This window comes from Nannobrachium achirus (genome assembly GCF_963921795.1).
Source record: "Nannobrachium achirus genome assembly, chromosome: 2".
Classification (NCBI taxonomy): Eukaryota; Metazoa; Chordata; class Actinopteri; order Myctophiformes; family Myctophidae; genus Nannobrachium; species Nannobrachium achirus.
In genome coordinates this window covers 42,515,045-42,542,582 of record NC_137811.1, presented here as the reverse complement: position 1 = coordinate 42,542,582, position 27,538 = coordinate 42,515,045, and the positions used below count along the sequence as shown (strand labels likewise).

The 27,538-nt window shown below is 42.5% G+C and overlaps 1 protein-coding gene across 1 annotated transcript in view; it reads left to right on the top strand.

Moving 5' to 3' along the window:
- Positions 1-631: 631 nt before the first annotated feature.
- The window catches only part of LOC308298491 (uncharacterized protein), a gene marked incomplete at both ends in the record, with an annotated part of 41,271 nt that continues 14,364 nt past the window's right edge, over positions 632-27,538 (top strand). The window contains 15 exons of the mRNA XM_080742106.1: positions 632-697; positions 1,977-2,186; positions 3,528-3,732; positions 4,770-4,920; positions 5,664-5,797; positions 6,239-6,312; positions 6,902-7,111; positions 7,612-7,816; positions 9,945-10,095; positions 10,839-10,972; positions 12,481-12,554; positions 13,219-13,428; positions 13,929-14,133; positions 15,883-16,033; positions 20,464-20,592. Coding sequence (XP_080598232.1) covers positions 632-697; positions 1,977-2,186; positions 3,528-3,732; positions 4,770-4,920; positions 5,664-5,797; positions 6,239-6,312; positions 6,902-7,111; positions 7,612-7,816; positions 9,945-10,095; positions 10,839-10,972; positions 12,481-12,554; positions 13,219-13,428; positions 13,929-14,133; positions 15,883-16,033; positions 20,464-20,592 — 2,309 coding nt within the window. The remainder of the gene's footprint in view (positions 698-1,976; positions 2,187-3,527; positions 3,733-4,769; positions 4,921-5,663; positions 5,798-6,238; positions 6,313-6,901; positions 7,112-7,611; positions 7,817-9,944; positions 10,096-10,838; positions 10,973-12,480; positions 12,555-13,218; positions 13,429-13,928; positions 14,134-15,882; positions 16,034-20,463; positions 20,593-27,538) is intronic.

The window sequence follows — 27,538 nt, the reverse complement described above, 5'->3', positions numbered from 1 at the left end:
TCAGCACCTCACTCACTTAGGTGTGCACTCCTCCTTATGTGCTTTCCTGTAATCATGCTAACTCATGCTAAAAAGTATAGTGGCTAGTTGTGTGTGCGTGCGCAGTGGTGTAAAGTAACTCAGTGTATTTACTTAAGTACTGTACTTAAGTAGTCTACACTTTATTTGTACTTTACTTGAGTTTTCCAATACTTTTACTTCTACTCCACTACATCTCGGATCCAAATATTGTACTTTTACTCCACTACATTTATTTCAAAACTTTAGTTACTAGTTACTTTTATTATTATTAAAAACATACATTAACCACTTTAGCCGTATTTACATTTTGTCCATTTGATTGTGAGCTTGTAGATCAGCTATTTTCAAATGATTTTTATACATTAAGATAACTTGAAATGGGACATTCTGCACAATGATACTTTACTTTTGGTACTTTTAGTACATTTTGATACCAATACTTTTGTACTTTTACCCAAGTAAATGTTGAATACTGGACAACTGAACTTCCCCCTTGGGATAATAAAGGTATCTATCTATCTATCTATCTATCTATCTATCTATCTATCTATCTATCTATCTATCTTCTACTTGTAACAGAGTACATCTACAGAGATGTACATCTCCAGAGATGAACAACAAGATGAACAACAAGGTGGACGGGCCCGGAACGCCCAAACCGGAAACTAAATCCAAGGTTGGGTTGTCTCTCTGATACTTGAAAACAATTCACCCTTTGTCAAGTCCCGCCCATTGTCCCGTCCCTCTTCACAGTACCATTGGTTGCCGTCTTGGTGGGACACTCGGTGGGACACATCAACTACGATTTTAATTCAGTTGCTTTGTATTGTTATTCTTTGTGTTCAATTCTAATTTTAAACTTGGTGTCAGTAAAATGGAGCTGCTCAGTGGCAGTATAGTGACTCAGCATGTTTTTAAATGTTTTTATTTCTCCAAAGATTATGAAGTCAACATAAAAAAAGGCTGAACCAGGGTGGGACAAGGCAGATATAGCCTGCTGGTTGGTCAGTCAGGGACCAACCAGAAGGCTAACAAGGGGTGAATTTGCGTTATCAACGCAAACTGGGTTCCCACATGTGGTTTAACCCCCCAGCCCCCCCCCCCCCTTTTTTTTAGAACAGTGGTTTTCAAAAATGGCACATCTGCTATTTTTTAAACAACTTTGAAAAATCTTGAAAGTGTTTGAAAAAATCTTGAATCATACTGATGGCATTTGTAGAATCGTGTTAAATCAAGACTTACTTTCTCAACCAGAATAGTTTTTCCTTTAATTTGTGCACAATAAAAAATATATTTGTTTTTTAAAGAGAGAAAATTACATTAGCCCATGCCAGATTCTTCAGTCCGATGTCGATCTTGGTTTTGGAGAGTCGCAGACCATCTATTATCTAGGTTATAACTGTCGGCTGGTTTTGCTGCTGTGCCAGCATGGTACATAGTACGATTTCACAGTCAACCGTCTAATTCACCACATAATCAATCAACACTCAAGGTCACACTTTCCTAGTAGTGCAACTTGATGGTTTTGGCCATTTAATCAACGTGAGGTGTATTTTAATAGGGCCCATTGAATGTAAGGTGTATTTTAATTGCCATTTAATTGTCATTCAATGCAATTGTGTATCGACTTATTTATGCCTGTTAGGACTTAAGCAAGCAAAAATCTCTTTCAGTTACTGGGATATTATTCATCACTTCAGCAAATCACAACATAGTTTAATTCAATTTTATTAAAGTGTCAAATCACAACAAGTTGTCTCAAGACACTTAACATGTAGAATATAGACCTGACAGTCACCCTGAGCAAGCTGTTTTGCGACAGTGGCAACGAGAAACTCCCCCTTAAATGGAAGAAACGTCAGGCAGACCCAGGCTCTAGGGTGGGCGTCCATCTGCCTTCACCGTGTTTCCAAAGTTGTTGATCTGGGCCTCTTGTCCGTTTTCCTTTGACAAAGAAGTTCAATTCTTCCACGACAACCGACGAGATGATCGCCCGGCTGTACGAGCTGGGACCCGAGCCCGAGAGGAAGATGTGGGTGGACCGCTACCTGGGCTTCATCGAGGAGAAGGCCATGGGCATGAACAACCTACCCACCGTGGGCTGCAAGCCCCTCGACCTCTTCAGACTCTACATGTCTGTCAAAGACATGGGAGGCATGGCACAGGTAGGCCTGTCTGTCTGTCTGTCGGTCGCAATTATTATACACAATCTCCTGATCACAATTATGTAAGCTAATTGCAATTATTTTTGCACAATGGTCATAATCGTTCAGGTTCTCCTGTTGAAAACATTTTTACATTTATATAAAAAGTATGAATTACTCAACTTAAAATGCCAATTTTGTTAACCTCTTGAACCCTCAGCATCCCTATTCTGGGGGAACCCTTCGCCAAAAATGGCCGATGAGCTTGTAGATCTGCTATTTTTGGCGAATGGATTTCATTTGTCTAGAGTGTAATGAGAACGTACCAAATGTGCTCTTTACAGGCCAGTTTGATCAAGTATACAGGGTCTAAGTGGAACTGAATTTGCAGCTCAACTAAAGCTAATTGGTCCAAGTGCGTGACAGAGGACAATTACTCGCTAAATTAAAATGATTGTTTTTATTTTTATTAGGGATGTTCTTAGCGACTAATTTCACTGACGTGTACACGACAATTTTGTAAACGAATATTCGACTAGTCGAAAATTATTATTATTATTTCTTTATTGTAATTTCACACAGAAAATAGCCAAAACTGAGCACTTCGATCTATTAGGGCAGTGTCAAGAGTATATAAAAGCCTTTTAAAATGTTATATAATATTGCAATCTTGCTCAAATTAATCAATTACGTCATTGCGTGAATCTGGGTCAAGATCAATAATTAGCGCATCAGTCTCAGCTTGGTCGATACAACAGCTGCTGATGTCTGTCTGACTGGAGTCGCTATAGTAACTGAGCAACAGCTCTGTTCTCTTCAAAGTTGGCTACATAATGGTATTCCATAGGACTCAGCCAATGTATGATTAAGCATTCTCCTTGGCTTGTTCTCACCTCAAAATATGGATTAATTCATGGACCGGATCACAGATACAGCGTGCAGGCGAGTGATTCAAATCCAGTATCTTTAAGATACACGTCGCTTAATTGCCATTAATTTACTTGCAGCCATGCACACTCACTGCATGTCAGCGCGACCAGTGCAGCGCGCAACAGTCAGTCAGACTGAGACACAGACAGTCATGCTCCGCAAATCAACCAAGGGATTGCTTAATTTGCTTGTTAAAAAGTAACATTTTATTAAGACAAGACAGTAATATGGGCGCAGAGTTTAAATGTTTAATAAAGTTAATATCTCAATAATTAAAAATATATTTAATAGAATAATCGAATTGTATTTTCAAAACGAATAGTGGTTTACAAACCGTGTACACGGATAACCGTGTACACGCGCACATCCCTAATTTTTATCACATTAAACGATAATGACGATTATCGTCCCGTCCTCCCTGTCAATCCTCAGATGAGCAAGAACAAGAAGTGGCATGAGCTGGCCACGTCCCTGAACGTGGGCACGTCCAGCAGCGCCGCCAGCTCCCTGAAGCAGCATTACATCCAGTGTCTGTATGCCTTCGAGTGCAAGATCGAGCGTGGCGAGGACCCTCCACCCGAGATATTCACTGAAAACAAAAAGAACCAGGCTCCAAAGGCCCAGCCGCCCTCTCCAGGTTTGAGCCCTGCTCTTTGTCTCCTAGGGGTGGGCGTCTGGGCGATATGGAAAGATACAATATCACAATATTTCCCCAAGCTGTATCACGATACACAATTTTATTACGATTCTTTTTCACGTTGGTTTTAATGTTTTTTTCAACCATTTTTCTGACAGTATACAAATGAAACCAAATTGACCCTTACGTGTCCATTTGGTTTCATTTGTATACTGTCAGAGTTGGAGACCTTGACATTTTAAAGTTTGAGAACTACTGATTTAGACCAAAATGCAGGTTTAAATTGAATTCGGCTATGAATCTCTGTATTAACGATTAAACAGGATTTTTTACAAGGCTCCCTCAATTGTATCACGATACATACAATACCTCTGAAAAGGCATATCATGGAGACATTGTATCGTCTCAACGATAATTATCACCATATTGCCCACCCCTATTCTCTCCATTCTCTCTCTCTTTTTTCAGCAATCTGGTAAACCGTTCCAATTGTTCCGATGTAGTTGTTCTTCAGTCACAATCTTAAAAAAACTCACACATGTGAAAAGATCAGATATGGTATATGGAAATAAAAGCCTTCTGCCAGACACCAACATAATAATGTACGTGAGTGACACTATTCATATCTCGCAATGTGAATTGAGTGTCAATATGCATTTAACCCAGCAGACCAATGCTTATTCCAATACAATTGTGAGTCAAACTTTGACACCCACTTTAATCATAGGTTTAGGTTTATTATTGCATACAAATGATGAAAGTATATACTGTATACATTAAAAAAAGTATTACCTATTAGAAATGTGCAGGAGATAACAATGCAATTAAAACCACTAGTGACAAAGAAGTTCAATTCTTCCATGGCGACCAACGAGAAGATCGTCCGGCTGAAAAATCGGTCATACAAGTCTAATCATACCTTCTCATCTCCGTTTAAGATTCACCCTGCTGTGTTGCGATGTCATTAAAGCTCTGTCGCTTCTCTCTTTCTGCTTCCCCTCTCTTCTGCCTCCTCTCTCTCTCCTTCCACACTGAAGCGTCGCTCTGCTCCACGGCGGGCTCCGGCTCATTGCAAGGCCCCCTGACGCCCCAGTCCACCAGCAGCTCCATGGCCGAGGGGGGAGACCTGAAACCCCCCACCCCGGTCTCCACCCCTCACAGCCAGATGCCCCCGATGCCACCTGCCAGGTGAGGCCCGTTCCTCTGCACCCTCCCTCCATGGATGACCTCACCGTCACCATTAGCCTCTATCTAGGGCTGTCACAATCATTACATAATCGTCTAATCGCAATTATTTGACATAATCGCAGTTATTTTGTGATAATTGTCATCATCGTTAACATGTTGAAAAATGTTTATATAATATATGTTCAAACATTTAACATTTTGTAGAAATAGCAGATCTACAAGCTCACAACGCATCGAAACGCGCTGTGAGCTTGTAGATCTGCTATTTCCACTATCAATGTTCTTTTTAAAGTTTAAAGTTGTCAAATGTGTCAGTAATTTCTTTGTATATTTAGGTTATGTGTCATATCTGCCATGTGCAACTTCAAAGCCTAGAAGCCAAACAGAAATGTAATTGTCAATAACAAAAACACAATGAAATCGTTAATCGCAATTATTTGAGTGACAAATTCTGAATGGTCATGTAAAATGTCATAATCCCCTGGGTGTACAACTAACCTTGAGCACTTAGTGCCAAATGTAGGCCAGATGTAGGCCACGCCACAGAGCCCAGACAAAGCTGGATGTTGGAGCCTGGCTCCTTCCAGGAGCACTGCTCAAAAACATGCATTCCAGACATATTCACTTCTTCGCAGCTAATGACAGCCCTTGTTCCAGTTTTTCTCCATCTTTTGTCAATTGGATGAATACATAAATTAACTGCTGCTGTTGTAAGTTTTGACTCTATCTCCTCTCATCCTCAGGATGACTGGGTACCCCAACATGTCTCCAGTTATGTTGGGCTCTGGACAACCCATGAACAACATGCCTGGCATGAAGAACACGCAGGGTGGGCCTCCATTCGCCATGGAGCCCAACATGTCCAACAACTCCTCTGGTGAGTTACTTTATTTATTTATTTTTGGACGGGACAGTACAGATTAATGAATATTCCAACATGTAACAATAACACGAGATATTGCATGAAGAAAAACTAGACATTTCTGCCATGTTGCAATGTCACATTCAGTGCCTAAAACGTGTTACGTTTTGTGTAACAGAAAGCATCTGATTTTATTTTATTTTAATTAAACACTGTTGTGTCTGTGTATGGGAAAACGGGATGCTCGCATGGTGCAGTCAAACGGCTCTATCTTTCACATAGACGATCATGACTAGACAAGGAATATTTTAACATACTACGAGACTTTAGAGAAAGACAATTGAGCATTGAAGCGACAGCAGGCAGTTTTCTGCTGGTCGGAGTGAAAAAATGACTGTCCATTGGAGCAGTGAATGCTATTGGTGGTACAATAATGTCTTCCCCTGTGTTCTTTAGGTATGCCCCCCAGTCCAGAGATGAACAACAAGGTGGACGGGCCCGCAACACCCAAACCGGAAACCAAATCCAAGGTTGGGGTTGTCTCTCTGATACTTGAAAACAATTGTGTTATCCACGGAAACAGGGTTCCAACATGTGGTTTACCCCCCCCCCCCTTTTTTTTAGAACAGTGGTTTTAAAAAATGGCACATCTGCAATGTTTTAAGCGTTTTTCATTTAATTTGTGCACAGTAAAATAAATACATTTTTTTAAAGAGAGAATACTACATTAGCCCATGCCAGATTTTTCAGTCTTATTTTGGAGAGTCACAGACCAACTATTATATTCTTGGTTATAACAGTGGGTTGGTTTTGCTGCTGTGCCAGCAGTGGTACATAGTACGGTTTCACAGCAACGTGATGGTTTCAGCGGCCATCACACTTCGCCGTTCGATCAATGTGAGGTGTATTTTAGTAGGGCCCATCTGCCTTCACCGTGTCGGGGGGGAGAGGAGAAACAGAGAGATACCAGTAGTAGCAATAACAATATTGCTACTACTTGTTAACTACTTGGAACCCTGAACATGAGGAGGGAGTGGGGCCGACACCGCATTATTTGTTCCCTCGCCGTGTTTCCAAAGTTGTTGATCTGGGCCTCTTGTCCGTTTTCCTTTGACAAAGAAGTTCAATTCTTCCACGACGACCCACAAGAAGATCGTCCGGCTGTACGAGCTGGGATCCGAGCCCGAGAGGAAGATGTGGGTGGACCGCTACCTGGGCTTCATCGAGGAGAAGGCCATGGGCATGAACAACCAACCCACCGTGGGCTGCAAGCCCCTCGACCTCTTCAGACTCTACATGTCTGTCAAAGACATGGGAGGCATGGCACAGGTAGGCCTGTCTGTCTGTCGGTCGCAATTATTATACACAATCTCCTGATCACAATTATGTAAGCTAATTGCAATTATTTTTGCACAATGGTCATAATCGTTTAGGTTCTCCTGTTGAAAACATTTTTACATTTATATAAAAAGTATGAAATTACTCAACTTAAAATGCCAATTTTGTTAACCTCTTGAACCCCCAGCATCGATATTCTGGGGGGCGACCCTTCGCCATAAATAGCCGATGAGCTTGTAGATCTGCTATTTTTGGCGAATGGATTTCATTTGTCTAGAGTGTAATGAGAACGTACCAAATGTGCTCTTTACAGGCCAGTTTGATCAAGTATACAGGGTCTAAGTGGAACTGAATTTGCAGCTCAACTAAAGCTAATTGGTCCAAGTGCGTGACAGAGGACAATTACTCGCTAAATTAAAATGATTGTTTTTATTTTTATCACATTAAACGATAATAACGATTATCGTCCCGTCCTCCCTGTCAATCCTCAGGTGAGCAAGAACAAGAAGTGGCATGAGCTGGCCACGTCCCTGAACGTGGGCACGTCCAGCAGCGCCGCCAGCTCCCTGAGGCAGCATTACATCCAGTGTCTGTATGCCTTCGAGTGCAAGATCGAGCGTGGCGAGGACCCTCCACCCGAGATATTCACTGAAAACAAAAAGAACCAGGCTCCAAAGGCCCAGCCGCCCTCTCCAGGTTTGAGCCCTGCTCTTTGTCTCCTAGGGGTGGGCGTCTGGGCGATATGGAAAAATACAATATCACAATATTTCCCCAAGCTGTATCACAATACACGATTTTATTACAATTCTTTTTCACGTTGGTTTTAATGTTTTTTTCAACCATTTTTCTGACAGTATACAAATGAAACCAAATTGACCCTTACGTGTCCATTTGGTTTCATTTGTATACTGTCAGAGTTGGAGACCTTGACATTTTAAAGTTTGAGAACTACTGATTTAGACCAAAATGCAGGTTTAAATTGAATTCGGCTATGAATCTCTGTATTAACACACTGAGTGCCCGGATGTAAGACGTGTGTGTGTTGCTGGTGCCCATGGCAACGCGTCATTTACGTACCTTCCGGTCGTGGGAAAAGTATCCATAATACGTTGAGTAAATGTAATCCAAGACAAGTATGTCCAGTTTATTTTCACGATGATCTTTTCTTTCAGTCAGGACAGCTTTTTACCAATCTTGGGCCACAGCGTGTGTATCACGGGCGGTAGAAAGGGTCGCGTTTTGAACATGGTGACTGAAAAAGCTAGACTAGGAGAGGGATCCGCCATGTTACGTTACCTCCGGTCCTCCGCAGCGTCACTGGGAAAATAGTATCCATGATACGAGTAAATGTAATCCACGGATATCCTGTTCATTTTTACGACAAAGTTTTCTTTCAGTCAGGACATCTTTTTATCAAACCTGGGCCACAGCGTTTGTGTCACGGTAGGTAGAAAGGACCGCGCATTGAACATGGTGATTGAAAAAGCTAGACTAGGAGAAGAATCCGCGATGTTACGTGTATCTCCGCCGAGACTCCGTTACTGGGTAAATACTAGTATCCTGATACATACGGGTCGTGCGAGCCTGCGAGCGGACGATAGAGTGCATTGCAGGATAGGAACAGAACAGAAGCTTGTGATTGGCTGCAGGGAGACTGCACATCCTGGTCACATGTACCGCGCTGCATTTTGGGAAATGTAGTGTTTTTCCCATATTGGCGTTTGATCACCGTGGTAGAGCCTTCATTGCATAGCAACCAATGTACAGTAACTACAGTATTGTAAAACGCGTCAAACACGTCGTGGGCACTGCGGCTAGGGCATCCAGAGACATCAAAGAGATTGGCGTGTAGACACGCCGTGGGCACCCGATGTGTTAACGATTAAACAGGATTTTTTACAAGGCTCCCTCAATTGTATCACGATACATACAATACTTCTGAAAAGGCATATCATGGAGACATTGTAACGTCTCAACGATAATTATCACCATTTTGCCCACCCCTATTCTCTCCATTCTCTCTCTCTTTTTACAGCAATCTGGTAAACCGTTGGTTAAAAAGAAAATATTTTAATTTTCCTTTTTTGTTTTTGTCTTCCCCTTTCTTAGTGGGTTTATATGGACTAACGACAACACTACATGTTTAGGGCAGTGGTGCTGACAGATTCTGCTGTCGGCAGAATTTGTCTCAAGAGATTACTCTTTTCAGAATGTCGTGGTTATTATGGAAGCCGTTAACAGTTGCGTAAATGGAAATAAGAACCTGTGTTCCAATTGTTCCGATGTAGTTGTTCTTCAGCCACAATCTTAAAAAAAAAAACTCACACATGTGAAAAGATCAGATATGGTATATGGAAATAAAAGCCTTCTGCCAGACACCAACATAATAATGTACGTGAGTGACACTATATTCATATCTCGCAATGTGAATTGAGTGTCAATATGCATTTAACCCAGCAGACCAATGCGTATTCCAATACAATTGTGAGTCAAACTTTGATACCCACTTTAATCATAGGTTTAGGTTTATTATTGCATACAAATGATGAAAGTATACCGTATACATTAAAAAATTATTACCTATTAGAAATGTCCAGAGATAACAATGCAATTAAAACCACTTGTGACAAAGAAGTTCAATTCTTCCACGACGACCAACGAGAAGATCGTCCGGCTGAAAAATCGGTCATACAAGTCTAATCATACCTTCTCACCTCTGTTTAAGATTCACCCTGCTGTGTTGCGATGTCATTAAAGCTCTGTCGCTTCTCTCTTTCTGCTTCCCCTCTCTTCTGCCTCCTCTCTCTCTCCTTCCACACTGAAGCGTCGCTCTGCTCCACGGCAGGCTCCGGCTCATTGCAGGGCCCCCTGACGCCCCAGTCCACCAGCAGCTCCATGGCCGAGGGGGGAGACCTGAAACCCCCAACCCCGGTCTCCATCCCTCACAGCCAGATGCCCCCGATGCTACCTGCCAGGTGAGGCCCGTTCCTCTGCACCCTCCCTCCATGGATGACCTCACCGTCACCATTAGCCTCTATCTAGGGCTGTTACAATTATTACATAATCGTCTAATCGCAATTATTTGACATAATCGCAGTTATTTTGTGATAATTGTCATCATCGTTAACATGTTGAAAAATGTTTATATATGTTCAAACATTTAACATTTTGTAGAAATAGCAGATCTACAAACTCACAACGCATCGCATCGCAACGCGTTGTGAGCTTGTAGATCTGCTATTTCCACTATCAATGTTCTTTTTAAAGTGTAAAGTTGTCAAATGTGTCAGTAATTTCTTTGTATATTTAGGTTATGTGTCATATCTGCCATGTGCAACTTCAAAGCCTAGAAGCCAAACAGAAATGTAATTGTCAATAACAAAAACACAATGAAATCGTTAATCGCAATTATTTGAGTGACAAATTCTGAATGGTCATGTAAAATGTCATAATCCCCTGGGTATACAACTAACTTTGAGCACTTAGTGCCAAATGTAGGCCAGATGTAGGCCACGCCTCAGAGCCCAGACAAAGCTGGATGTTGGAGCCTGGCTCCTTCCAGGAGCGCTGCTCAAAAACATGCATTCCAGACATATTCACTTCTTCGCAGCTAATGACAGCCCTTGCTCCAGTTTTCTCCATCTTTTGTCAATTGGATGAATACATAAATTAACTGCTGCCTGTTGTAAGTTTTGACTCTATCTCCTCTCATCCTCAGGATGACTGTGTACCCCAACATGTCTCCAGTTATGTTGGGCTCTGGACAACCCATGAACAACATGCCTGGCATGAAGAACACGCAGGGTGGGCCTCCATTCGCCATGGAGCCCAACATGTCCAACAACTCCACTGGTGAGTTACTTATACTTTATTTATTTATTTTTGGACGGGACATTATAGATTAATGAATATTCCAACATGTAACAATAACACGAGATATTGCATGAAGAAAAACTAGACATTTCTGCCATGTTGCAATGTCACATTCAGTGCCTAAAACGTGTTAGTGTAACAGAAAGCATCTGATTTTATTTTATTTTAATAAAACACTGTTGTGTCTGTGTTAGAGCTGGGATCGGGCCCATTTTTTCTGTCCGACCCGAACCTGTGTCCGACAGTTTTCTGTCCGACCCGAGTCGACGTCCGAGCATTAATCATGAAAAAGCGTCCGACCCGATCCGAGGCCCGAACCTTATGTTTTCAACGCTTTTTCGCCTCGTTTCTTTTTCTTTGAGGAAGCCACTGATTTACACTCACTAGCAAACTTGTTCTAATATGCAGAGTGCCTGCTTGTTAACCTTAATGTGAATATTAAGCCACACTGTAGCGTGTGAAAGTGTTTAAATAGTTGGCTATGTCGATTATTAAATAATAAAAAATAATAACGTGCGCTGCGCTGCGCTGGACGGCTGACAGTGACTCATTCATTCTGCAAGTTTCTGCGCCTGGAAAAGAGCAGATCTACAAGCTCACAACGCGTCGCGGATGCGAGGCGTTGTGAGCTTGCAGATCAGCCACATTTTGTCATGGAACACGCCGTGATGAAGAAGTATAAGCCAGGATTTACTTGAGTGATGTGATGTGTGTTGAACGGACGGACGGACGGACGAGGCTGGCCTGGCACAGTGCACTGCGACTGCACACAACAGCGCCAAAAAATAAACATCCAATGCAAGGGACAGTAGTGGAACACAAGCTTGGAGCTCCATTCAGCAGCACGCCACTTCCAAACCACAACAGCGCGCTGCGCGTTTACCTCAGCGTGGGACTTTTCTCCGTGGTCAGAGTTGTCTCCGTGGCTGCAGCATTAGCGCGAGCAGTACACACACACACACACACACACACACACACACACAGTGCCACACAGTGCACACACACACACACACACACACACACACACACACACACACACACACACACACACACAGGAGTTGCATGCTGTGTGCATCATCAGAGAGAGTGCATGATGCATGTCATAGGTAGGCAGAGGCTATATCAAAAATATGTCCGACCCAAATCGACGTCCGACAATTAATTATGAAAATGCGTCCGACCCGAGCCCGAGCCCGTCGGGCTTGTCGGGTCCCGTCGGATTTCGGTCGGGTATCCCAGCTCTAGTCTGTGTATGGGAAGACGGGATGCTCGCATGGTGCAGTCAAACGGCTCTATCTTTCACATAGACGATCATGACTAGACAAGGAATATTTTAACATACTACGAGACTTTAGAGAAAGAAAATTGAGCATTGAAGCGACAGCAGGCAGTTTTCTGCTGGTCGGAGTGAAAAAATTACTGTCCATTGGAGCAGTGAATGCTATTGGTAATGGTGGTACAATAATGTCTTCCCCTGTGTTCTTTAGGTATGCCCCCCAGTCCAGAGATGAACAGCAAGGTGGACGGGCCCGGAACACCCAAACCGGAAACCAAATCCAAGGTCGGGTCGTCTCTCTGATACTTGAAAACAATTGTGTTATCCACGAAAACAGGGTTCCAACATGTGTTTTTTTTAGAACAGTGGTTTAAAAAAATGGCACATCTGCAATGTTTTAAACAACTTTGAAATATCTTGAAAGTGTTTGAAAGATTTTGAATCATACTGATGGCATTTCTAGAATCGTGTTAAATCAAGATTTACTTTCTCAACCAGAATAGTTTTTCATTTAATTTGTGCACAGTAAAATAAATAAAAAAATGTAAAGAGAGAATACTACATTAGCCCATGCCAGATTTTTCAGTCTTATTTTGGAGAGTCACAGACCAACTATTATATTCTTGGTTATAACAGTGGGTTGGTGTTGCTGCTGTGCCAGCAGTGGTACATAGTACGGTTTCACAGCAACGTGATGGTTTCAGCGGCCATCACACTTCGCCGTTCGATCAATGTGAGGTGTATTTTAGTAGGGCCCATCTGCCTTCACCGTGTCGGGGGGAGAAACAGAGAGATACCAGTAGTAGCAATAACAATATTGCTACTACTTGTTAACTACTTGGAACCCTGAACATGGGGAGGGAGTGGGGCCGACACCGCATTATTTGTTCCCTCGCCGTGTTTCCAAAGTTGTTGATCTGGGCCTCTTGTCCGTTTTCCTTTGACAAAGAAGTTCAATTCTTCCACGACGACCCACGAGAAGATCGTCCAGCTGTACGAGCTGGGATCCGAGCCCGAGAGGAAGATGTGGGTGGACCGCTACCTGGGCTTCATCGAGGAGAAGGCCATGGGCATGAACAACCAACCCACCGTGGGCTGCAAGCCCCTCGACCTCTTCAGACTCTACATGTCTGTCAAAGACATGGGAGGCATGGCACAGGTAGGCCTGTCTGTCTGTCGGTCGCAATTATTATACACAATCTCCTGATCACAATTATGTAAGCTAATTGCAATTATTTTTGCACAATGGTCATAATCGTTTAGGTTCTCCTGTTGAAAACATTTTTACATTTATATAAAAAGTATGAAATTACTCAACTTAAAATGCCAATTTTGTTAACCTCTTGAACCCCCAGCATCGATATTCTGGGGGGCGACCCTTCGCCATAAATAGCCGATGAGCTTGTAGATCTGCTATTTTTGGCGAATGGATTTCATTTGTCTAGAGTGTAATGAGAACGTACCAAATGTGCTCTTTACAGGCCAGTTTGATCAAGTATACAGGGTCTAAGTGGAACTGAATTTGCAGCTCAACTAAAGCTAATTGGTCCAAGTGCGTGACAGAGGACAATTACTCGCTAAATTAAAATGATTGTTTTTATTTTTATCACATTAAACGATAATAACGATTATCGTCCCGTCCTCCCTGTCAATCCTCAGGTGAGCAAGAACAAGAAGTGGCATGAGCTGGCCACGTCCCTGAACGTGGGCACGTCCAGCAGCGCCGCCAGCTCCCTGAGGCAGCATTACATCCAGTGTCTGTATGCCTTCGAGTGCAAGATCGAGCGTGGCGAGGACCCTCCACCCGAGATATTCACTGAAAACAAAAAGAACCAGGCTCCAAAGGCCCAGCCGCCCTCTCCAGGTTTGAGCCCTGCTCTTTGTCTCCTAGGGGTGGGCGTCTGGGCGATATGGAAAAATACAATATCACGATATTTCCCCAAGCTGTATCACGATACACGATTTTATTGCGATTCTTTTTCACGTTGGTTTTAATGGTTTTTTCAACCATTTTTCTGACAGTATACAAATGAAACCAAATTGACCCTTACGGGTCCATTTGGTTTCATTTGTATACTGTCAGAGTTGGAGAACTTGACATTTTAAAGTTTAAGAACTACTGATTTAGACCAAATGCAGTTTTTTTTTTAAACAGAATTTTTTACAAGGCTCCCTCAATTCACCCTTTGTTAGCCTGGTCCCTAACTGACCAACCAGCAGGCTCTATCTGCCTTGTCCCACCCTGGTTCCGCCTTTTTTATGTTGAATTTGCTAAAACATAATTTCTGGAGAAATAAAAACATTTAAAAACATGCTGATTCACTATGCTGCCACTGAGCAGCTCCAATTGACTGAAACAAAGTTTGAAATTAGAATTGAGCACACAGAATAACACTATGAAGCAACTGAATTAACATTGCAGTGGATGGAATGTCCCACTGAATGTCCCACCAAGACACAACAACCAATGGGTGTGGAGAGGGGCAGGACAATGGGCGGGACTTGACAAAGGGTGAATTGTATCACGATACATACAATACCTCTGAAAAGGCCTATCGTGGAGACATTGTATCGTCTCAACGATAATTATCACCATATCGCCCACCCCTATTCTCTCCATTCTCTCTCTTTTTTCAGCAATCTGGTAAACCGTTCGTTAAAAACGTTTTTGTCTTCCCCTTTCTTAGTGCACTTCCTCAGAGGTGCCTCTGGGTTTATATGGACTAACGACAACTCTACATGTTTAGGGCAGTGATGCTGACAGATTCTGCTGTCGGCAGAATTTGTCTCAAGAAATTACTCTTTTCAGAATGTCGTGGTTATTATTTTTTTAATGTTGATTATCTTTAGTCCAGCACCCAGCCCTATATGGCTCTGGATGTGCATGGCTTTTGTGGCTGTTTGTCAGCCTATGTTTCCATGCTTATCAGGGTGACACATTGTTTGTCATATTTATTGTATTCCTGTTAAATCGTGGCTGTTGGGTGGAAGCCGTTAACAGTTGCGTAAATGGAAATAAGAACCTGTGTTCCAATTGTTCCGATGTAGTTGTTCTTCAGTCACAATCTTTTAACGTAATACTTTTCATCGGTTAAATATTTATAAAAAATAAAAAAAAACTCACACACATGTGAAAAGATCAGATATGGTATATGGAAATAAAAGCCTTCTGCCAGACACCAACATAATAATGTACGTGATTGACACTATATTCATATCTCGCAATGTGAATTGAGTGTCAATATGCATTTAACCCAGCAGACCAATGCTTATTCCAATACAATTGTGAGTCAAACTTTGACACCCACTTTAATCATAGGTTTAGGTTTATTATTGCATACAAATGATGAAAGTATATACTGTATACATTAAAAGATTATTACCTATTAGAAATGTGCAATTAAAACCACTTGTGACAAAGAAGTTCAATTCTTCCACGACGACCAACGAGAAGATCGTCCGGCTGAAAAATTGGTCATACAAGTCTAATCATACCTTCTCATCTCCGTTTAAGATTCACCCTGCTGTGTTGCGATGTCATTAAAGCTCTGTCGCTTCTCTCTTTCTGCTTCCCCTCTCTTCTGCCTCCTCTCTCTCTCCTTCCACACTGAAGCGTCGCTCTGCTCCACGGCGGGCTCCGGCTCATTGCAAGGCCCCCTGACGCCCCAGTCCACCAGCAGCTCCATGGCCGAGGGGGGAGACCTGAAACCCCCCACCCCGGTCTCCACCCCTCACAGCCAGATGCCCCCGATGCCACCTGCCAGGTGAGGCCCGTTCCTCTGCACCCTCCCTCCATGGATGACCTCACCGTCACCATTAGCCTCTATCTAGGGCTGTCACAATTATTACATAATCGTCTAATCGCAATTATTTGACATAATCGCAGTTATTTTGTGATAATTGTCATCATCGTTAACATGTTGAAAAATGTTTATATAATATATGTTCAAACATTTAACATTTTGTAGAAATAGCAAATCTACAAGCTCACAACGCATCGCAACGCGTTGTGAGCTTGTAGATCTGCTATTTCCACTATCAATGTTCTTTTTAAAGTGTAAAGTTGTCAAATGTGTCAGTAATTTCTTTGTATATTTAGGTTATGTGTCATATCTGTGTCATATATGTGCAACTTCAAAGCCTACAAGCCAAACAGAAATTTAATTGTCAATAACAAAAACTCAATGAAATCGTTAATCGCAATTATTTGAGTGACAATTAATCGTCATGTAAAATGTCATAATCGTGACATCCCTAAGCAGATGTGGGATTTTTTTTAAATATTTTTTTATCATTGGTCATGTTTTCAAACTCTCCTTGGGTGGTTATGATCTGTGGGAAGTATGTGTCTCTGATGTCTTCGTACAGTGGACATGCGGTTAGGAAGTGTAACTCAGTTTCCAATGTGTCTGGTAGTTTTCTTTTTGCTGTTTTATAATTTGGTTTTGTTCAATGAGTTATCTGTCTAGTGGCTCTGCTTGTGTTTGAGTTCCCAGATCAGCTGGCTGAGGGGTAGGGGTGGGCGTGATGACGAACCAAACCCCCGCTGGTATTTGCATTGCATTGTAAACAGAAAATCGTGTGGTTTGAGTCACAGACTCACAGTCGCTATATTTTTCAGTTTTGTGGTTCTTTTAGATGGATATCAATGTAACAGAAAGTTCTGTGCACATCCCAGTCAGGGAGCAATAGCGTCACAGAGATGTGCTTACCGGTGGGGCATTCATTCCCTATTTACATCCTTCCCGAGTAGGCCGGTCCCCGACTAGATGCTCGGCCGCCTGACAGATACAGAGATCTCCATATATGGGCATAAAATGGACGCAGACAGACAGATACAGATATCTCCATATATGGGCATAAATGGACACAGGCAAACATCGTCAAATGGGTAGGTATAATGGGGTTTGCATTAAAGGGCGGGGCATTCATTCCCTATTTACATCACTCCCAAGTTGGCTGGGCGGCCGAGCTTCTAGTAATAACAATAGCAATATCTATCTAGGTGAAGGAGTTTAAGTATCTCAGGGTCTTGTTCACAAATGAGAGAAAGGGGAAGACGGAGAAGGAGATCAGCCGGAGAATCGGAGCAGCAGGAGCAGGTTTTGCAGTCGCTAAATCGCACTGTGGTGAAGAAAAAAGAGTTGAGCCGGAAGGCAAAGCTCTCTGTCTACCGAGCAATCTTCGTTCCTACTCTCACTATGGTCATGAAGTGTGGGTCATGACCGAAAGTATAAGGTCGGGTGGCTGGTATCTCCCTTAGAGACAGGGTGAGAAGTTTAGTCACCTGAGAGAGACTTGGAGTAAAACCGCTGCTCCTACACTTGGAAAGGAGTCAGCTTAGGTGGTTCGGGCATCTAGTACGGATGCCTCCCGAGCGCCTTCCTAGGAAGGTCCTCGATGCGCGTCCCACTGGGAGGAGACCCCGTGGCAGACCAAAGACCAGATGGAGGCTAGGGAACGCCTCTGTATACTCCCTGAGGGAGTGGAGGAAGTTGCTCGGGATAAGGAAATCTGGAGGTCTCAGTTGGAACTGTTAGCCCCGCGACCCGTTTCCGGATGAGTGGTTGAAGATGGATGGATGGATGTTGTACACTGCACGTCCCTCAAGTGCCAGCTGCTGCTCACTGTTCAGATGACTATACAGTATACATTAGAGTATCTCCAGATCAGTGTCACCCGAACACGTTCAATGAACGATCGTTCATGAACACCTTCATATTTTGGGCGAATGTGAACTGAATGTTCTTCGTTTCCGCTTGATGAACGCTATTGTTGAACGCGTTCATCCTGACGTCCATGAACGGCGCTCGTCGGCTCGTTCGTGCGGCTCTGTCCTCGCATCTTTCTTTTCATTCACAACATGCCCCAATATCGCAAACCTCGCGCAAGTTGATATGTGAGTGCCGCGGTGCTGTCTGCCTGGGTGCTTCTCTTTACATCAAGTGCTGTGTTTCAGTGTGTGAGTCTCTGCCTCGCTAGGTCTCGAAAGTAAATCCTGTCTATACTTCGTCGTATGACGTGTGTTGCATTCCGAAAATAGCTGATCTGCAAGCTCACAACGCGTCGCATCCACGAGACAACATGAGCTTATAGATCAGCTATTATAACCAACGCGGAAACATGCAGATGTGGCTTCACAATGCAGGAAGACTGGGCACTAGTGGACACCTATATTGTGGGCACTTCAATGTTAAGTTGGATCAAATAATTGCTGTGTGTGGTTTTATATGGGCTGTGTCAATAATTTTGACAAATAATAGCTTGCAGCAATGTCTAAAAAAATATATTTGAATAGCCAATTATAAAATTATTTTGGTTAAGTTGGGGAACCATGAACTTTAGTTCAAAATGTAGAACAATGAAATGAACTAGTTCATTTTAGAAGTTTTGAACTTGAACTAGTTCATTTTGAAAGTGAACTTTCCCAACACTGCTCCAGATTCCACCCCCCGCCCTCTTTTACTCCCCCCCCCCCCCTTTTTTATGAAATATTATGGCCAGTGCACACCATTTTAAATGTATCTGCTCAGGAGGCACTCTGATTGCCACTTGTTCCATTTGTTGTTATATTCTTCTCTTCACAACACTATAGCAATGTTTCTTTTGCTCGTCAGTCAGTTAAACCAAGGGGATATTGAATTCCATAAATTAGAAAACAAAGTAGTGAAAATAGCCGATCTACAAGCTCACCGTGCGGCGCGAAGCAAGGCATTGTGAGCTGCTGTTTTCACAGGCAAACATGAAATTTCTCTTTTGAGTCCTGAGCTAAAAAGTTAAGGGAATTGGGATCTGTGATTCATGCCGCGTTGTGAGCTTGTAGATCTGCTGTTTTCAAAGGCAAAGGGGTCTAATTTATCCTGACTCCAAAAGTTTGGGAACCAATAGCAACAGGCTATTAGCCTACTGTAGGTAAATACATGTATTTATGGCAAGCATTCCGATCGAAACCAAAGACATTCAAGACATGTAAGCACAAAGCAGTGAATAATGTGCACTTACAGTACGTAGACTGTATCTGACGCCAGCTAGAGTCGTTAGCAACATAGCTAGAGTTGTTAGAGTTGTTTAAATCACGTTGCTAGGCGAAAGTATGCCAGAGTAATTTGGCGGGCAGCAAAGTTTAATTTTTATTATTTATTATTTAATTTTTTCAGTTTTCCCCCATTGAAAGTCATTGGGTTTTTGGCGTTGTTTTTTTGCGAATGACGTTGCCATGGTAAAACGTCTAGGCAAGAAAAGTATTAGCGAACCATTCTCGGCTGAGCCGCACATATTGATGTATATATTGCAGGGGTGGTGTAAATCATGCAGGAGTTATTACTTGCCAAAATGTTTTGAAAGATTATTAACTAGGCCTAATACAACTATCTAACTTAATAACTTAATAATATTCCACACAGTAATCCACGGCCGCAGCGCACACGCAAACGGCCCAACCGAAAACTGTTGGTCATTTTATCGTCTAATCAGGCTTCTATTAACATCCTGAACAGTTTTTAGATAGATAGATAGATAGATACCTTTATTATCCCAAGGGGGAAATTCAGTTGTCCAGTTGTAGCACAGCAGTATACAATTATTTACAAAGTTACAGAGACGTAAGAAAAAATATAGATAAGAGGGAGAAAAAAACAAAACAAAAACAAGAGCAGTACAGTACCAAAAAGAGAAGGTGCATCAATAGAGGGGTGCGAATAATATATAAGTATATATACATTAAGTGTCTTACAAAAGAGACCATAGCAGTCAATGCTACTGTAGTTAGTGCAAACAAGTATCTCACTGTCATTGTTAAACAAAGCAAAATACTCAGAAACTACCAACTCAACCTAATAGTGCAATGTCAAAAATCAGTGCGAAACATAAAAAAAAAGACAGCTCAGAGAAGAAGAAACTAGGAAGCGTGTCACCGCAAGATGACACGCTTGAGCACTTTCCCTGAGCACTCTCCCTGGAAGGGCCTTAGAGGTGAAAGTCAATACAGCAATAGTTCCTTAGAGGTCTAAGTCAATACAGCAATAGTTCCGTCAGTCTAAGTTAGGATGGGAGACCTTTTCAAGCGTCCGTTATGTGTCTCGTTGTACAGCTTAAGGGCAGTCGGTACAAAAGATTTTCCTAATCTCTCACATCTCCGTCCTGGGTATCCAAAGCGGTCGTTTCCTCTCTTACTCCAGTAACTGGTAATCTCTAGATGGAGGGGGTGGGAGGAGTTCTCCAAGATGGAATCTAGCTTCCTCGCTGTGCGCACCCTGGTTACTTCCTCCACCCCATGCAGAGAGGACCCAACGACAGAGCCTGCTTTCCTCACCAGTCTGTTTAGGTTAGTGTCACCTGCTCTGTTGTTGCCACCCCACCATGTTATCCCAAAAAAGAGGACACTTGCCATGACAGACTGGTAGAACAGATCTTGCTGACCACCACGGTATCATCTGAGAACTTCTGCAGATGACAGGTCTTGGAATTGAAGCGGAAGTCCGATGTATAGAGTGAACAGGAAGGGTGAGAGCACAGTTCCTTGAGGGGCCCCTGTGTTGCTCACTAGCACATCAGACCGACAGCTCTGCAGTCTCACAAACTGTGGTCTTTCTGAAAGGTAGTCTGTGATCCATGCCACAAAGCCCTTGTCCACCCCCATCAGCGTAAGCTTCTCCGCAAGCAGAGACGGTTGGATAGTGTTGAAAGCACTGGAGAAGTCAAAAAACATAATTCTGACGGTGCTGCCTCTAGGGACTCATAATACCCTCCTAATACGTGAGCAGGCTGTGTTTATAGCTTTTTGAAGCGGTGAAAGCCGCTTCCAAGGAGTGGCTTTGTGTGTCCCGTTCATGTCCATATATGGTAATTTCAGTCCAGAAAGAACAGGTTTTATCTGTCCGTAAATGTGTGTCCCATGTGTGTCCCCTCATGTCCATATATGGTCATTTCAGTCCAGAATGAACAGGTTTTATCTGTCCGTAAATGTGTGTCCCATGTGTGTGCCCTCATGTCCATATATGGTAATTTCAGTCCAGAATGAACAGGTTTTATCTGTCCGTAAATGTGTGTCCCATGTGTGTCCCCTCATGTCCATATATGGTCATTTCAGTCCAGAATGAACAGGTTTTATCTGTCCCGTACGTCCAGAATATGTGTGTAGTGTCCGTCCCGGTCTGATGATTGGATGATTAAAAATGTCCAATGAGACCATACTTTGAGGATTGGTCAAGCTTCACATGACAATCCAGCCCTCCAGATAAGATCATTCATTCATTCAGAATTCAGAATTCTGAAGCTCTAGAACACATAGAATAAAAGTTCACCACTTCACGAATGTACAGAGTAGGGATGCGGTATCGGTACTCGTGGTATCGGTACTCGACCCGATACAACCCTATTTTGCTGTACTCGTACTCGCCAGATACTTCTCACGGCAGCGCCCGATACTCTGCTGGGGCGTCACAAGGGGGAGAAAAGTGGGACTGAGTTACTAGGGCTCAAGGTGAAAGCCAGGGCCTTAATTATTTTATACTTTTGCTATTGAAAAATAGCAGATATGCAAGCTCACAGTGCCGCACTGCGAACGAGGCACCAGTGCTCCAACGATACAGCTGCGACCACTTAAAGGAATCAGCATCACGGCATGCCTTGTTGCGCTAAACGTACCTCTAAAGTTGAATCTCTTTCATATATCCTTCACCACCTCACGCAAATTGCAAAGTATAGGCTACTGTAGGTAAGTTAAACTTCCCAGTTCCCACTAGAAAGCTGTGTGTGTGTTTGTTTGTTTGTCTCTGTCGCTCTTGTCTTGCAAGCTCGCTCTCTCGGTGAAGTGTGTGTCTGTCTGCAGGGACGTGCAGAGAAATTTTAGAGAGGCAGGGGCTGATATTTCTAGAAGACCTTTTGGTGGACAATTCTCTTGAATGCAGCCTTCAGTTATGGTATGGAAAGGGCCCGGGGACATTTGCATTTTTTACCATAGTAAAAAAATGCATTCATGGACACTTTTTACAGACTGATCTGGCAGGGGCTCAAGCCCCCTTTGATGTCAAATTGTCAATGTGTGTACATGCCTGCCTGCCAGTGTAGCACAGCTGAAAAAAGACGATTGATTGAAGAGAATAGAGATTCTGTGGGCTTCGCCACTAGGTGGCGGAAGAAATTACCTCTGGGAACTCAGATTGCTGTGGGCTAAATCAATGAATGCATTTCTGAGAATACCAGAAAAAAAAAAAAATTGACATTATGTTATAGTTGCGGATGAGGATGGATAATATATTTTTTTAGAGGAAAAAAAAAAAGCGTAATTTAAATACATTTTGTATTATTAATTGTACTCGTATCGGTACTCGGTATCGGCGAGTACTCAACATGAAGTACTTGTACTCGTACTCGGTCAGCAAAAAAGTGGTATCGGGACATCCCTAGTACAGAGTTCATAGCTCTAGAACTAGGGATGGCCAAAAGGAGATTTTTTCTTAAAAAAGGAAAAATACACTAATTTTTCCCCATAATAACATGCCATATTTACACATTAAAAACAATAAAACTAGGAGAAACAAGAATACAAATGTTTTCTAAAAGAAATGTTTTTGCAAAGAAACGGTGGGATTGAAAATGATCAGTCTGTAATGTGATGTGCTGTCGCCAGGCATGTAAGGGGGCTTGAGCTTAACTTTTATCTGTCTGTATAAAGTGCCCTCTTTTACGTCAGCCCATGCCTCTCTAACATTCTGTGCACTCCCTGGCTGTCGCCTAACAAAACAGCAGCAGCGAGACGCTCGCATGTAGCCGCATGTAGAGCAATAACTTCCAAACGTATGACTTTTGGAATGGTTGAATCGGTTAAACGTGATGTCCATTTTATTCATTTTCTTCTCTCTCGCCCGTGTTTTGTGTGTGCTGATGCAGCGATCATTGAATTTGCGACTCTGAGCTTTGTTATTTTCGCATAGCCTACTCTGTAACCAAGACGACTTTAACGTTCCTCACATCATCAACATGTAACATTAGAAAGTTGTGTTTTAAGCTCTTCTTAAATGGGATTCAATGTTTCTGTTTTGTAAAATCCAATCGACGACGGAGCATTTGTTTCCTGATGAACAAGTCAGCGTGTACGATTCCAAATCAAGCAGCGTCGCAGACTCGCAGTTGCATGAATGCATGGATGTTACACAGACATTGGTGTCCAGAAATGTGTGACCACAGCGCGTATAGTTGCATGGTTGATGACTTTATGTTGCGTAGATATTGGTGTACGGGGCTTTTGGTGTGACACATGGGTTGATTTCCTTTTTCTTTTCTTTTTTATCGGTCAAAAATAACCGTTAGTGCTTACCGGTAACCAATTTCATATCGGTTTAACGGTAACAGTTAACCGTTGGCCATCCCTATCTAGAACACATTGAATATATTAGGACTACTGTAGTAATCCTAATATATTCAGTAGTCCTAATATAGTCAAGCTTCACATGATAATTTGGCTCTCCAGACAATTTTATGCTCAGTTTCACCGCTTAACTAACCAAGGTTAGATTTTTTTTATATATTTGTAATAGTTTTTATTGTATTTCATTTTTTCCATTGTCCTAAAGAATTATTTTAAAAGTACTAAAGTATAATATGGCTAAGGAAAATACAATAAGATAAAACACAATCTATTTGTAAATAGATTACCCAGACATTGGGTGCCCCTGGATTGAGCCCCATTTATCTCCTCTAGCTGCCCAGGCCCAATGCATGGCATCAATGCATGCGTCATGACGTCACTTGGTCACATGAGCGCATACAGGATGTTATTGTGTAACTTTCTGTATGGACCAGTGTTGATGTTCATAGCTGTTCATTGCCGATCAAAATCTGGACATTTTGCCGCACCCCACCACAGTTTTAGCCATAAAACAAACATCAGAGATAAAGGGCGTTAAAGATGGGGAAATGCACTGGAGTATACGGAGAAAAACGGCTGCGCGATGCTCTCAGCGTCGACTCGAAGCGACTAGCGGCTAATGGGCTACATCAAGACGCAGCCCCAACCTAACGGTGAGATTTAAAGTTAATACTGTAAATACAGTAAACTCATCAACGCGTCGTGGGCCTCCCGCGACATCAAAGAGATTGACGCGTGGGCACTCGCTGTGACTCGCAGATGTTAAGTAGAGCTACAGTACATTTTTCATTTATTTGCATTAGACCTATGGCGTTTTGGGTATGTTAATCTGCAATTTCAATGGCTGTTTTCAAGATTTTTTGGCCATTATATCTGAAACGGAAGGTCCAATCTGCTCAGTTGAAAGCTTGTTGGATGAGTGGTGTTGAGGACCTTAAGCTGGTGGGCCAGTCAATATTGGAAAGTGGCCCGTGGGACTGAGTTTGAGAATCACTGCACTACATGACTTCTTGCAGCCGCAATGGAGGAGAATGGCATAGGCTGTACTACCATCTGAAAGATGGGTCCAGTAAGGTTCTCAAGTTTTAGTTTTGGAGGTTGCCTAAGCCAATAATTATTCTTGTTCACAGTAACATGATATCTGTGTGATGTCAGTTCCCTGAAGTTACTAGTTGTTGTTTTTGTGCAATTTGGGGTATGAGTTTGAGAGCATCATATTACATCTAGATAGATGTATATCTGAGCTGTATTTTTGTCAAAAACATAAAATACACACAAAAAAAAAAAAATATATATATATATATATATATATATATGCAAATTAGGGTGCTAGACACACCCAATCATAAGCATTCCGACATGTTTGAAATGGTCAAACAACAGGAAATAGACACAAAGTTTGCATCTAGTTTAAAGGTTACAGGCCATATTGGCACTGTGGCGACCCAAAGGTCGCCGGCTCGGGCACCCTAGCTAAATCATCAGAGCAGACCGATTAGCACGAAATGACCATTTTATCTACCTAAGGCCCCATACCCAATTGACACCTCTTATGTCTTGGAACCTGCAGATCTCCAGAGCCCACTTTGAGAACCATTTAACTTAAATACTTAAAATTATCATCATGTTGTTATAAGGTGACTAAAAAGGAAATTTTCTTTTCTTTTTCATGTTAGAGTAAAGACGAGGAGCACCACTATCGTTGGCATTGTCTTCAAGGTAAAGTATAACCAAGCTAATCATGATTCCTTTCCTGATCACCTCAGTGATGCTTAAAGGGATATGAAACCCAAAATCACCTTTTCTATAAATATATATTATATAAATAAGTCATTCAGGGATTGACACTAACAGTTGCCCGACTGCCCGGGTAGGTAAATAAAATGGTCGGGCAGGTAAAGGCCATGACCCGAGGACAAGTAGAACATGACCTGTACTTGCCCGACGGGCAAATGCCTCTAAGACCTTGGTGTCAACCCTGTCACTTGTGATAGGGAGCAATGATATGGTTCGATTTGCCCATATGCTTGTGGATTCAGAGCTTTCTGCTGTCTCTGTAGCTATTTCTGTGTACTTCCAGTTTCTGGGTTGAAAATAAATATTTGGCGTCACTCATTACATATTTGCTCACTCTGTTCTATTAATGCGTCGTGACACAGGCATATCTCATTAATATTAATGTTTGTTTTATATAGATTTATACAGTATCAGAAGGGCGTGGTTTCTGACCAGAGAGAAGCACCCGCAGTCATTTTGTAGTGACTGTCTGACTTTAGGGTATAGTTTAGGCAGGGTATATAGAAAGATTAGATTTTCATTATTTTATGTACAGATAGTCTTGCATGTACAGTAGAAGTACATTTGAATTGGTGAGATTGGTGTATTGTACCCGGTAATAACCAGACTAAAATATTGACACGAATAAGCAAATTTTACCATTTGTCATAAAACAAAGTACAATACATTGATCTAATGGCTTTTTCTCTAACTTTTACATTTCAATGTCTCCCTTTATATCTGACAGTTTACAAATGGAACCAAATGAACCCGTCAGGGTCCATATTTGGTTAAAATTTGTACCCTTTCATACATACAGACCCCCTAAAGGAACCCACAGTGTCCCTTGAATCCACTTTGAGAAACACTGCGATGGCCAAAACGCAAAACCTCATCTGCAAATGTCATGATTTTTGGATTTCACTTGAAACGAGGACAACAGGCTATGCTGCACATGGTTAGTCTGTCTGCAAGATCGTTCTGCCCCTCATTTTGCCAAAAAATGTTTTGACTAGAAATAGTACATAGATATAACCTGACTTTCGTCAGATGGTGGCAGTAGTGCGTAGGCTACCGCACTACTTTACCATCTGAGTTCTCTCGGTGGGAGTTGATAACGCTCGTAAAGCCCCGGGCCGGACCAATCAGCGGCAGCTACGGGCGGGCTCTGAGCGGCTCTGAGCCAATAGAGTCTGATTGCAGACCACGTGGATGCAGACAGGCCAATATGAGTGGTTGGAGTTGGCACTCCCAGACTGTGACAGAGAGACGGCCACATCCAATCACCTGCTATAGAATTTCAAAAAATGGCCCGCCCCTTACATCGAGTCTGTCCGAGAGAGCCCAGATGTAAGGCAGGGCGTTACGCACTGCTGCAACTATCTGGCGCAGTCAGGTTAACATAGATAGGTTTTAATGTTGAACACACATTTTCTTTTTCATTTTCCCAACAAAGTGAATTTTTCAGATACAAGGTTTTGCGTTTTGACCATCGACTGGCTATATGATTTTACATCCTCCTAGTAACAACAGGACAACGAAGGCTGCAGACGCAATGGTGGTAGACAACAGCAGACATGCAAACACAACAGCAGACATGCAAACACAACGTGATGGTATCTAGCATGGTTAATAAACCAGACAGCACAACACCACCCCCTCGCGGTAGTGGTGGTGTAGTGTGGTCTGGAACCCCTCGATTGAGATTCTTTCTACCACTTTTTCGAGTCACGTGTTCAAATACTGGATTCTGATTGGCTAAATTCCGGAGGTTATGACAGAACAACTGCCGCAAAGTTGTGTGAGGACTTGTCCGAGATCAATGCGCCTCAGTGTACATCCGGGGACTTCAGGAGGTAGTCGGAACACCTTTCCCCCAACCAACAAATGACCGTGGCAACGGTCCTATGTTTACTAACGTGCATGCTATAGTCGCCGATTTATTTGGATCCAATGCAATCCGCCAACTTTAAAGCCCCTTTTCTCTGAACCTATGCCTTTCTGGAAGCGAACAGCCTCTATTTACGGCCGGAACGGTACTTCTAACTGACGTTAGCTTAGCTGTAAGCTAGACGCATGGATTAGTATGGAGTTGGCGCCATCTGTTGGTGAGTAGAAGATGTTG